The sequence below is a fragment of the Cryptotermes secundus genome, unplaced genomic scaffold (genome assembly GCF_002891405.2).
Source record: "Cryptotermes secundus unplaced genomic scaffold, Csec_1.0 scaffold682, whole genome shotgun sequence".
Classification (NCBI taxonomy): domain Eukaryota; kingdom Metazoa; phylum Arthropoda; class Insecta; order Blattodea; family Kalotermitidae; genus Cryptotermes; species Cryptotermes secundus.
Window position 1 is genome coordinate 1,511,789 of NW_019730110.1, and position 14,026 is coordinate 1,525,814.

Below are 14,026 nucleotides of genomic sequence, written 5' to 3' on the forward strand. Positions count from 1 at the left end.
AGAAAGTCGTCTTCTGGGTTTAGGCACCNCCCTCAAAACTTACATACTGAGGAGGAGATTAGCAGCAGTCAGATTCAAATTTTTGCTTCTTTAGAAAACTAATCTTTGACAAAGCATTGATTTGCAGGTGAGACTATCCTTAATTAATTGGATATGTTACTGGTAACCCAAAACTTTATCTCTCCAGAACGGTTATAAGTTTCACAGTGGGTGAAAGTAAACAGTGAGAGATACGATTAAATTTTTTTTGTCACCTACTGTCTAAATTGTAGAGAGTCTAGGTTTGGTTTTGATCTGATGAGCAACCAATTAGAACTAAAAACAAAAGGCTATCAAACTCATTTGATGTCGGTGGGAGAAATATCAATCTTTTTTTAAGACCTGGTGTTGGGTCACAATGAAATATAAAAATTTCCTACCCCTTACTCTAGTCTGATTATAATCTTAATAATGGCATTGCATTTCTTGAAATATGTCATGTGGTTTGATATTTTGGAAGGAAGTGATTACGAGAGATAAATTAGTCTCTTCATTCTAGGGCTTTGTTATGGAGGTTTAGATGTATTTAACCCTTTCACTGATATTCACTGGATCTTTAACACTAACATCATGCACTTGAAGCATGAAAAATTGATTTCCTGTAAATGGTGAGACAGGTCAGTCATTTTTTGAGTTATATAAAGAAGTCAGTTATGCAAAAACAAATCATAATCACATTAGACATTATTAGTGGTGCTTCTACCATGAAGAAATGTTTCTTCTGGGATGCGACACCAAGTAGTCTAATAGAAATTTACTTATGTTTAGGAGGAATGTAGTGCCTTTATCATCAGGGCTGAAGATCAAGCAAAACAAGCAGCAAATGCTTAGCATACACTTCAACTCTGTAGATGGAGGCAGTATGTTCCCCTAAAATTCCAGTAAACTTCTGCTAGATTACATGGCATCACATTGCAGAAGATGGCACTCTTCACAATCACCACTGTGAAGACATAAAATTTAACATAGTTTTACCAGGGTAACATATTTTGTTACTCTTTATGGGAACCTAGATCGCATTAAATGGAGGAATTGTTTTGGAAGAGACTGTGGACGTGTCGTCTTGACAGATTACTGATGATGATGATTATGGGAACAGCATAGTTTAAAGTTATAAGTACAGAAGATATATTATGTAAATTAAATTAATTGATTTGAAAGTATGAAATTCAGTTCATGAAAAATTATAAGATCACATTAGAATGTTATATGTTTCCTGTTCACCCAGTCATGAATAAGTTGTATTAGCTATTATTCTGTCTGTAAAGTTATCAAACAGTGAAATTTGTCTTGTACTAGGTATGGTCTGTTACAGATCTACAGCGGGAAGCATACAAAGCTTGTTACTAGAAAACATTTGTAAATTTAACATTCTTTGTATGAGGTTTCACAAATTATCCTGTGTTTTTTTACAATATTAGGAAGCATTTCTTTATATCATTTTAAAAAGCATTTTATCCTCATCATCTGAGTTGCTAACTTAAACATATTGGCACTTTCTAGCAAAAACCATAGTTCAAACAGTCCATGTATACACACTTCCAAAGTACTTATCACTGCTGGAAGATTCGCATGACTTCCCTCATAGGCCTATCTGTCATAGACAGCAAAGTTGCACTGAGCCATGCATTATAATGGAACTTGGAATCAAATATTTGATGCTACACTGTTAAAATAACTTTTACTAGTAATAATAACAATAATAATAATGAGGATGGTGGTGGTGATGATGACAAAGCAACAAAGTCCTGTCATTAAAAACATTGACAACTTTTACACTATTTCCACAAAATTGTGAGTAGCATATTAACATTTCCAACTAATAACAAAATTCAGTAGTTACTGTTTTGATTTATTTTTTTTTTTTTCTTTTTTTTTTTCCATTTATAAAGCCTGTAAGTGAAGCTTTGATATATCTTAGATAAACATTTCCTCTTGTGGACTTACTAATTATGACAACGGGCAGCTGTTACTTTTGTTCTCAGATACATATACATTTATATATTTTATAGAATTTTAAGGCACTCCAAGTATGGACTACATGCTGTCTGATATATTCAATATGTGGCCTATATTCACACTACACCCACTTACTACTGTACCAATTGATGTCTCTGTCCTTTGTGTACATATAATGTTAGAGCAGACATTTCAAAATTAAAACATAACAGAAAGTTGGTTCTTCACGAAGTTCAAGAACAGAAATTCAGTATTTGGGTTAGGGGTGTTGTAATTCCAATTTTTTTTTTTGTCTGGACAACATCAGCATAAAGGAACAGGATATATAACAGCCCATTTTACAAACAGGAAACTTCCTTCAACCTGTACTAGAGATATTTAATTCAGTAAACCTCATAAAAGGCAAAAGTACTACTTTTAAGAAAACTTGATGCCATAAATTCTCATTTATTGACAGTCTAATTAAATAAACTACAAAATGTTGAAGATAGTTCGATGAAAGTAATTTATTTGAAGTCAGAATTCAAAGAAATTTTAGAATTCACCACTCGGCATTGTAAGGGAAATAATATCATGCACACTGTAAAAGCAGAACAATTATAATTTGAGACTGAAAGAAAATAATGAAATTGAACTTGTCTTTAAATTTTCTCTAAGAATGAAATTTTCATTTACTTCCTGTCTACATACTCCTACATGCCCAGCTCTATATATAATAGATTTATCTTCACATATGTACGGAATTATCTGATATAGGTTACACATTTCTGTCACTCCTCACAACTTTTTAGGTTTGGTAAATTAAAGGTGTTAAGTACCAAGATTATAAACTGTAACACAGGAGAACACCCATTATTGAAATGTCAGATTCTCTAGATGAAGCCACATGCAACAAAAGTCAGGAATATCTTTGAGCAAGTAGGAAGTTAAGCATAGTCTTTTAAATGGATTCTGCTGCATAAAGGATATTCTACAGAAGTATTCAGTGACATTTGTTAATGTTTGTTAGCAAATACAGTGTTATCCCAATCTAAATATTCTTTTGGGAGCAGTGGTTTTAATCACTGTACTAAGAAGTTTTTAAACGGAGGAAATTGTAACACTGAAATTGATTCGGAATCACTGAAATTGAATGTTAAATAAGTGTAAACATTAAAATTTAGGAGCATTAAATTGGGCTTCCAGTGTAAGACCTATCTGTCTTAAGCTTGTGTTAATACCCGAAATTTGTACTAGTATACTAGCAGTAATATAATTTGCCTTTCTTTCTGACAACATGTAGAGCTCAACAGACATGAAACACACAGGAGCCAGCAGATCTAAAAAATGAATTTAGAAAACTTAACTAAACAGTAATGCGTTCTTTTGCAAGTACTTCTCTTCAAATATAAACAGATCTCTGACTCCATAATTCTTTGTGAATCACTATATGTTTTGACACATTTTTTGATATCTTAAATAATGTACGGTGATATTAAAACTAGATACTAAAATATTTATCTGGTGACACACATAATATTGTGTTAAAACTGAGACGAAACTTCAAGCAGGAAATGCAAGGAAGTGTTTCACTATGAAACACAGTGGTGCATTAAACATATAAAACAGGAATTAGATCTGTGTTTTGGGGACCACTTGATTTTATAGGAAGTAGTCCAGGAACTGGAAGTATGTGGTACTTACTCTGAAACGTGTTACAGTAATGGAAGTACAAAATAATTATTTAAAAACTTTGTGTGTCTATTGGTTTTTCAGATGGGTGATTTAAAAATAGACAGATGAATAACTACAACTGAATACGTGAAATGTGATAAGGTCTCTTATAATGAAATTAATAAAGAATCAAAGCATGTGTGCAGATTTTATGTTTAAATTTCACAGTTTCATGCCATAAAAATAAAATGCAGTTTCAATTCATAGACCTATAGCAATGGGGAAAGGAACTTAAAAAATCCAAGCCTCACACCTCATTTGAAAGTTACTTAAGGTCAAGTTCACAGGTTCCAAACAGTGGTGCATCATTTAAGTGTGAAACTGATACACTTGTTGCAAATTTTTCATTTCCTTCTGAAGGCTGCATACAACAGGTGAATTTCATTCCAGCATAAGTGGACTACATACATGAGGTAAGAAGATGATTTGTCCCCATCAACTGAGCGCTATTCCATCTCGGTTTGAGCATTAAAAAAATGCAAGGGGTTGGTTTCATGCCCTGACCATCTTAACTCTGTTGATTAGCAGTTGGGTGGGCCCTAGAGCAATTCTGCATGTGACTATGATAAATCCTAATATCCCTGTTCTGGAGCATGTTCCAATTTCCGTGTTGTTAAATGAGCAACCACAGATCATCCTTAACAGATATGCACTCCTCCAAAGATAATCCTTATTTATTTCTTGCAAAAGAAAAGGCATTGTAAATGTATGTACAGAGGTGACATGTTAGAACACTCGACTCTTTAGAGACCAAGAGATGAATAGGTAATAATAAACACCAGACAGTTCCATTGGTTTTATTGGCAATGAAACATTTTTGTGTCTTTGATTGAATATTTCATAGATAAATTAATATTGCCTAATGTGCATATGTACAGAGTGGGGCGTAGAAACTTCCTTTTTGTTTTTGAAGGCAAATAAAAGAAAAATTATTGCTGATAGACAAAATTTATGTTTAGCTAATGAAAGAACGTACTTTAAAGTTTTAAATCACGCAGTTTTAAACAAAATCTTGAAGGTGGTCGCCACCGTTGTCTATGCACTGATGCAACCGTTTTCAGAAGTTCCCCTCTGCACATTCCAACATGTGCACTGGAATTTGGGCTACTTCCTGCCAAATAACATTCTTCAGCTGAAGCAGGTTTGTGGGGCGATGTTTAGAAACCTCTGCCTTGAGGTATCCCCATAAAAAAATCACAGGCCGTTAGATCAGGTGAGTGCGCTGCCCACGGGATGTCACCTCGAAGCGAGATGAGCCGTCCGAGGAACTTTGCCCTCAAAACTGTCATCGAAGCTCGGGCTGTGTGGGCCGTGGCACCATCCTGTTGGAACCAGACATTTCCTAGATGTATTTCTTCAAGAGCCTCTTCGAAAAGGATCCCAAAATCGACTGTCGAACTGCCTCCACATTTTCTGGCTTTGTAACGGTCCCTTGTCTTCCTGATGATTTTTCCACCACACTCCCGGTTGTCCTAAAGTTCCCTACCCACAAAACAATCGATTTCCGGTCGGGAACCGGACCTCTGGGCTTAATTCCGAAGTGAGTATGGAACGCATGCTGCACTGCCATGGGAATGGTTGTTCGAAAAATAGGCTTCGACAGCAAACGCACGCTGCTCACTCGTCCACCTCATGTTTCCTACGTTTCCTACTGAGCAATATTAGACAGAAACTCACGCGACTGCTGCGTTTGCCGAGCCTATCCCCGCTTTTCTGCCACCTCCCCTCCCTTGACAATGTGTCTTCACAAAAAGGAAGTTTCTGCACCCAATCCTGTATAATGAAGCAGAAGTAATAAAATCTAGCTAATGATGCAATGAACTATACAAAATCAAATGAAAATGCGAAGACAGTGATGAATTTGTAAAGCTATGAGAGGCAGTATTCATGACGCATTTTAAGGTTATATCTTGGGAATTTGTGGTGAGTGGGATGTGAAGACATGTAGTCTGATAGAGGGTAAACATCAACAAGACTACACTCTGTCATTCTAGAAGGCAGTATTTTACATTATATTGTAGGCAGTAAATGCAGTCACATGATTCTGTATATAAACATTTCTGATTCAGTGAAAAAAGCAAGACAAGTAGTGGAAGGCTGATATTGATAGATCAAAAGTAATGGGCATAAGGGAATCAAATTGTTTTCTACTTTGTAATAGCTGAGAATAAAATTTATGCTGTCCAAGAGCAAACAGATAAAACTGTGTCATTAATAAATCATTCTGTACAAAGACTGTTGTAAATTAACCAGTAATCCAAGATATGAAAGGCAAATGTTCTAACTCGATAATATTGCATGGACTCCAGGTATCAGTGTTCTTGGCCTAGGGGTTAGGATGTTGTAACCAACTATTAAATGTGTAAACTTTCCACATTCCAATGGCAGTTCCCCAATTCTGCAGTGTCCATAACATTGACCTTTCACTTTCTCTACTCCAACGAACCCTACTCAATCTCTGATGGGAAGTTTATAGCAGAGGAAATTATATGCCTTCTCACTGTTTGAAAGATTTAAATGTTTGTTATTCACACAGTGAATTTAGCAAGTAATGAAAAAATACTAATTAAGACGTTAACTATGATATATTTTTGGAAGTAGAATGATCATGAGAAAGTAATTAATGTAAAATGTAAGACATAAGAAGAATTAAGAATAGGTGAGCTGTGACAGAAGTATAAATTCATATACCAACATCAAAGTTGAATAAAAAGAAGCACGAATATTACATACTTCACACAGCTACTTTGCTTCATATCCAGACTATCAAAGCATACCTGAGAAAAGAATTATATAACTGGCTGTTACAAAGGAGCAACAACAATATGATGAAATTAGAAAATGTTTAGTTGTCTTGGATATAAATAGATATTGGTGGGTGGGAGAATAAACCTTACAGCTGATACCATATTTAAGAACATAATTTATTCATCTTTTTTCTAAGTTTTGGTTGTATGACATTAAGGAATTATTATGAAACTAATAAAATTTGATTGTCTTAATAGTTGCTCTTGGATATGACATTCTGTGATATGTGATTGTCAACATTAAGGACTTCAGCACACAGTAAAGACCAATGTTAAGAAATGTGGAATGCAGACGAGAGAAATAATATGAACTTGCTTATAGAACAACAAGTGTTGTAAATTGATGGCATTACAAAATGATACCATTTTAGTCTCTTTTTACAGCTTAATTTGCAATTTGAATGCCTGTTACTATGTAATTCCTTATACTGTTAACAAAGAATATAAAATAATTTTGTGTAGATACACTGAAACTGAGGTAACAAAGCAAATATGCTGCTGAGAAGCTGTGTCAGTTATAGTAATGAGATTTTTCTTCATGCTGCCTATCATTATGTTATCCTGTTTAGAAATAATGTGAATCCCTTCTGAAAGGACCCCTTAGAAGAACCAATAGCTTTTGCATACCCAAAGTTCACCATTTGAGACTTATACAACATTCATATGCATGCATAAAGCATCTCTAATACTGTTCTACTTAATGTATTAATATAATATGCCCAAATAATTTCTGCTGAAAACTATATTTGCCTGTTCTTAACCTTGTATGATTCCTATAGGTTATCCTTCGTTATTGCCTGGTAAAGGAAGGAGGAGCACATAACTAAGTAAGGACACTGGAGACGAATTCGTGTGCATTACAGTGATCATCTTGAATGATAATGTGATAGCATGAGTCTGACATCATCATCACACCAAGGATATTTCTTATGAACAAAATATTGTGCACGTTTCTCTGGTTCATATATCTACCTTATCTTGCTTATAGAAATGCCATCTCACATGTCACCCATTATACATATATTTACTCCACCTGGTGTTTTCCTTTTGTAATACATATTTATATATAAATAAACATAGATACCAAGATCATAAAGTCTCAATAATATGATCGTACTTGATGTGCCTGTGATATGCCCTGATATTTTTTAAACAAATGGAATTCATAGACCTGATCAAATGTGGACCGAGCCACAAGCTGTGTCTTTCTGGTTTTACTAATGTTTCCTTCTGTTCAGGGATAGCTGATCATACTTGCAAATATTATTACAGGATAGAATGTTGGTGCATCCTTTGGGATTGTGCCCAAGTGATTCTTAATGTCAATAACAAATTGTTCAATCTGTAATATATATTTCAGACAAAACCATCACTTCTTAGAAGTGTCTACTAAAATTAACATAAAAATAGCCCTTTCAAAGCCACACCCATAAACAGTTCTGCTTAATTTACTGTATATGTACAAAACCATTACATGCTTGTACATTCACATAATTCATAACTATATACTTAAATCAATATTTTGATTTATCTCTTAAACATAGCACAGTAAGCCACATTTTACTATGCTATGGACACAGATGAACGCTTTCATGAACTCCTTAATGTTGCGTGTAGATGTTACAACTGTGAAAGTTTGGAAATTGGTCCCCAAAAATATTACTTTAAAAGTATTTAATGAATTCAGTTTCTCTCAAAATTTTTTAGTATTATATGACTAGGATTTTTGATTATCACTTTTTTTCACAGGATATGTGGGAATGGGATAATTTGCAGCTGACTTAATGACCGAGACAACAAGCTGTTGCTTTTATAATTATGGAATTTTCTTACTTCCAGTCCCTTATTTTGAAGGCACATTTTCTGTCAATCTTTCTACAAAACTGGTTTCAAAATTTTAATTTATAGAATTTATGATCCATTTTTAGTTTTGCTTCTAAGTACTGTTAGGTTTAGGTTGTTTAAAACAGTATATTATTATTTTAATGGCTTAATTATAAAATCATATTTTTTTTACAAATATAGGATGCACACTACAGCAATTTGCCTTTTGGAAACATATATATGTATACAGATCCTATACCTACAGAAAATATCCATATAGTTTACTGAAATGGAGGCATTTAATAAATGTCTGGGAACTCATTCGGGAGATCACCGGTTTACTACGTAGGTAATTAATAGCAATTTAGAATAAAAGCAATGTATTGTGGTTGCCCTTAAATGGTAATACCGATATTCAACAGTATTATCTCCCGCTGTCACATTTCAAATGGCTTTTGTGTACAATTTTAATGCTTATCAATCATTTGTCAGGCAAACCCTTATACATTTTTATTTGTTACCAAAATAAGATATACATTTTTATGTATTACGTAAAGAAGACAAAATTTGTTCATAATAATTAGGTAAAGCTAGCGTGTAACTGAACTAGGTACAAAATATATGATATATGGTGAATATTCTAATAATTCAGAACATTTTCGTATTTCATTGGAGCATTGGTCAATGGATTGTAATGTGAGAACTGATTATGGCTGTAGCTGAAGTGTTGGTGAAACTCATTGCAATTGTAATTGTAATTGTAATAGTTGTAGAACCCTGAGTACTGGTTAACGGCTTGAAGCTGGTTCTGATGATAATGCATAGTTGATTCAAAAGTGGGAATCTGCAATGGACCCATATAATAGTTGTAATCAGGAGCAGAATTGATACTAACCTCATTGCTAGCAGGCTGGTGATTCTCAGTTTGTTGAGTTGTGTTGCTGAAAAATCCTTCATGAGAATAACGGCCAATTTCTGTTGAACCGAAAGCTTGCTCAAAGGCTGGCAAGGGACCGTTTGTATTCTCGGTTCCATTAGCAACACCAGAATTATCACTCAGTGTACTGGTAATTTCTACCGCAGCTGGATGTGTGCTGGCAGACGATGAGTTCTTGCTACTCTTGTTTACAGATGTGGCAGATGGTCGTTTCCAGTTGTTACCAGCACTGTAGCTAATGGAAGGAATTTGCGCCTTTTGAGTTGCTGCTGTTGTGGCTGCTGCTGATGTAGTAGCTATAGAAATAGGTGCTACGCTGTTTGCTAAAGACATGGGAATCATCTCAAGCATTTGCATTTGTTCTTCTCTCTGAAATTAATTGAAGGATTACCTGGATTACAATCTGGATATGCTATTAGTGACACACCCACTTAACATAAAGGATTATCCAACCTTCACTTATCCCACATTCTGCTTTATCTGCATAATGTTTGCCATACTGTATACTAAACAATATATTTAATTAATTTAAAATCCATTGTTCAGTTTATTTAATTAGAATTTATTTCTCCAAGTAATAGTTCTGTACTCTATTATTCTAGTTGTAGTGTAGAATAATTATTAATAGATTAAACAATTTTCTTGGGGAGTAAAGCTCAGCCAGCGTGTAAGGCTCACAACCTTGCCGCCATCTATGAACCGATTGTCTAGATAATGTGGGACCCTCAACGTCTCACAACCCTATGGGCCTTCACGGCCTGTAACAGGGATAGCTTTACCTTTTTATTTTACTTTTACTAATTTCATACTTATATGGGACTCCCATTAAATTTTCTATTTGTTTTGCCCCCTTCCCCACACATTTCCATATATCTGACATTTTTGTCATTCCAGCCAACTGTTGGTCCAATTTAGGTCGAATAATCGAGACTCTTCTGTATTTTCAATGCACTAGCAATGTTCTGGAAGTGTACTAGGTACTGGACCACAGCTGTTTTTAAATAGGTACAATACCACAAATATTACTGCCTTCTGGCATGTGACACCATGTACTTTAGTTAACAGTTTTTTCAAAATAAACTACTGGCTCCATCTCCAGTGTAGAATAGTAAGCCTAAAACAATACAGACTCAGAGCTGAGACAGAAAGTTCCTCTGAAACATTAATATCTATCTACGAGGATATGTGATGTCAAAATCTATACTTTGTCTTTTGTTTAAAAAATTACTTACATTCACTTCCTCCCTAGTGACCATGTTCTGAGGGAGACCAGAGCTGTCTGCAGGTTGCTGCTGTTGGTAAAGGTAGTGATGTTGCTGAATGTTGTTGACAGTACCATCACCACTGCTACCAACATCTCTGTCACTGTGGTTAATCATCTGGCCTGCAGCAGTTGGTTCGCCACTGTCCGATGTTCCAGTAAGTGGTTGGGCTTGCATGCAGTTCCCATAGGAGCCATTCATCATTTGCTGTCTCACAGAATAAGGTGAAACTGAAATGAAAAATGGAAATGAAGAACTGGTGATCCATGTTATGGATACAGCCTAAAATCAAATTCAAATAAAATGTTATACATGACATGGAATGTCTGATAAATTTTGCGTCACTACACCATCACATTGTAGGAGATATTGTTCATCATATATAGTACAGTTTGATTATTATTACAATGTATGTTACCATGTATTCATTTCAAAATCACTGATCCCATAATAAAATTCGGGGAACTGAAACATGTCTGTGTGATGTGGGTATGTTACAAACAACTCTGAAGCATCCTTTTTTTTTTATTTATTTTTATTTTTATTAAAATTCGCTTGTTGGGGGTGGAATCCAACTAGGTCCACTGGGCACGGTGGCCACTGATTGGCCAATTGTAGCCTGCCCTGGGTGATTATGATGATGGAGAATTTGGTGGAATGAAGATTGGCAGGGAAAACCGAAGTACTCGGAGAAAACCGGCCCCAGCGCCACTTTGTCAACCACAAATCCCACTTGACCAGACCCGGGATCGAACCCAGGCCATCATGGTGGAAAGCCAGCGACTAACTGCTTGAGCTATGGCGCGGCCTGAAGCATGCTTACTCAGTGACAAGCCAGATGTCATCAGAGAAATTAAGCCGCCAAAACTGATCAAATGTCATGTAATTTTCTCTTTCTGTGTGTGTTACAATGCAGCATTAATTTTATTAACCTAAGATATTGTCACTTATTTGCACAAAGCAAGAATTGTGGAGCCAGAGAAACAGCTGTTGCTAGCAAACAGCTCTGAAACAGTATTTGTTTCTAAGTAAAGGCTTGATACACATGTTCTTGCGGTAATGGATAGAGGTACTGCTGAAAACGGTGTTTCTACTCAGTCTGTGCAAAGAGGCTATAAGTAAGATAGTTTGGGCAACTGAGTCAGTTCTATACAGAAGTCTGTGATGAGAAGTATCAGTTGGAAGGGAGCCACCATTCAGAGAGGACTTGAGCGTGTGAAGCTGAAGAATCTCCATTGTTAGAAGCCGTTGTCAGGGAACAGCTTGGTGAAGACACAGCAGGCTTGAAAGACTGAGGGGGTTCTGGGATAATTTGGGAATTTTTGGAAGTAGTGATGGAGCTGTAACTGCTTGTAATTCAAAGTATTTTGTACAAGTGGTGAATAAAGCCAATATCCAATTCAAAAACCATCTGTAATCACACACATACTATGTGACAATATCAAGGTCTTCGGGAATGTGACATCATGATGTCTGGTTGACCGGTACAGATGTTTCAGTAGAAACTACTGCCTCCTTTTTGTGTCTTTGAGATCTGCGTTCCAGAAATGCTGTGATCATAACACTCGCGGGTCTGAAAACTTCAGATCTCGTAAGATATCACAGTTCACAGCCTACCCCACCTGGAGATTTCTAATCATTTCCTTACTCTCCATTTTTTTTATTAATCATTCTGCAAGTGTAAACCATAACCTCTTTAAACATAACTATTACTCTGGACACTGCTGATGATTTTGAGTCTTTTCAATCATGCTACTGCTGAAACTGGGTCTGTTTCTGTCTTCAGGTGAAGGGAGGAAAGAGTCTCAACCACTGGGCAATAGCTCAGGAATATGAACAATGCCCGATATAACAACCACATTTACTGTTACACACAGTTGTCAGAAACCCTTAGGCCAAGGGCACACTAAGGAAACTGGCAACAGCAACACAACTGCAATTTCCGAGGATTGTTATCAGCCTGAGTTGAACACATGTTACTGAATGGACCAGAGCAAATTGAGGAAACAGCAAAACTGATAACAATTCTTGGAAATTGCCGTTGTGTTGCTGTTGCCAGTTTCCTTGACATGCCCTCGCCCGTTTCCTAGTGAATGGCTACTTAGACTACTCTGGATGTGGCTGCCTGTGTATAAGTAAAAAAAAAAGCAAAGCTATCCCTGTACCAGGCCGTGAAGGCCCATAGGGTTGTGAGACATTGAGGGTCCCACATTATCTAGACAATCGGCTCAAAGATGGTGGTAAGGTTGTCAGCCTTACACGCCGGCTGCGCTTTACTCCCCAGGAAAATTATTTAATTAATTCCTGGTACTCATTTCTGTTAGAGGCTGAGTAAACCCCAGGGCCTAGTGCGGCTGGAAGGATTAGGTCAACTGAAAAAATCCAGTGACCTCATTGGGATAACGATCAGAAAGTACTGAGATATATGCATAGCATTTTTATCTTATTTAATTATACTTTTTCCTACACATAAGAGTTTACTCTTGCATAGGATGTGTTATCAAAGAAAATACAGCTTTTAAGTACCTTGGTGCTGACGAATTTCTGTCGCATGATGTGCCCAGGGACTACCTTGCTGGATTTTTGTTTCATCATTTGGTCTCGGCATGTAAGATGTGCCAGACTGGGGCATCTGAAACAAGAAAATGGGCCAAGAGAAAAACCAGAATAAATATCTTTAAAAAGGAAGACAAAGAAATGGTAGTTGAACACTTATCACCACATCTACCATCGCTTTCTTAATCAGGACAGCCATTACATAGATAACAAATGATATTGTAATGTTACCTATTGATGTGTAATTTGTTCTATCACTCTGAGATGCAATGAAGTTTGAGTATGCTGGAGAAGAAACTGATGAGAATATTTGGACTGAAATCAGAGGAAATAACAGGATAACTGGGGGGCAGGGGACAGCCAGGATAATTAACAATGCCTGATATTCAAGTTAGTTAGCTACTGAACATACTATCACATGTAGGGGTGACTTATAGACGGGGTTTTGGATTGGGTGATTGAATTTATTGCACCATATACATTCACACAACTCGGGACTACAGCAATACAGCACTATGGCTGATCTACACACTTCACAGTTTACCATTTCATGCGCGTTATAATTCTTAGGTTTCAGTAGTTGTATCCTGGCAACAGATTTACAACTGTCGCACTGTCACTTCACATCACACATGAAGTGTTCTATTCATAGCCTAGCTCCCTTCTTGCCACTATTCTGCAACTGCCAAGTCAGTTCAATTTCCAAGCTCATATTCTGGCAGGCTGGTGTCTCAAGACTCTATACTCTCCACTCCCTGCCCTGCTACTCTATGCTGCCGAACACTTCTTCATAACCATTTTGCACAGACCATGCAGAAAACACACTCTCTGTTGTTAAGGAGGAGTGTTTACTGAACTGTTACCTAGCAATAGACATTCTATTGTTGCGTGCATTTGCTTACTTGGAAATGTGTTTACTGAGTCACTGT

General features: G+C 36.3%; 1 protein-coding gene across 1 annotated transcript in view; it reads right to left on the bottom strand.

Annotated features, from left to right (window-relative positions):
- Positions 1–5,011: 5,011 nt before the first annotated feature.
- Positions 5,012–14,026, bottom strand: part of LOC117282450 — a 55,860-nt gene continuing 46,845 nt past the window's right edge. Inside the window, exons 4-6 of the mRNA XM_033752158.1 lie at positions 13,068–13,173; positions 10,512–10,771; positions 5,012–9,648 (exon numbers count right to left, since the gene is read on the bottom strand). Of these exons, the coding sequence (XP_033608049.1) occupies positions 8,983–9,648; positions 10,512–10,771; positions 13,068–13,173 (1,032 nt within the window). The 3' untranslated portion in view covers positions 5,012–8,982. The remainder of the gene's footprint in view (positions 9,649–10,511; positions 10,772–13,067; positions 13,174–14,026) is intronic.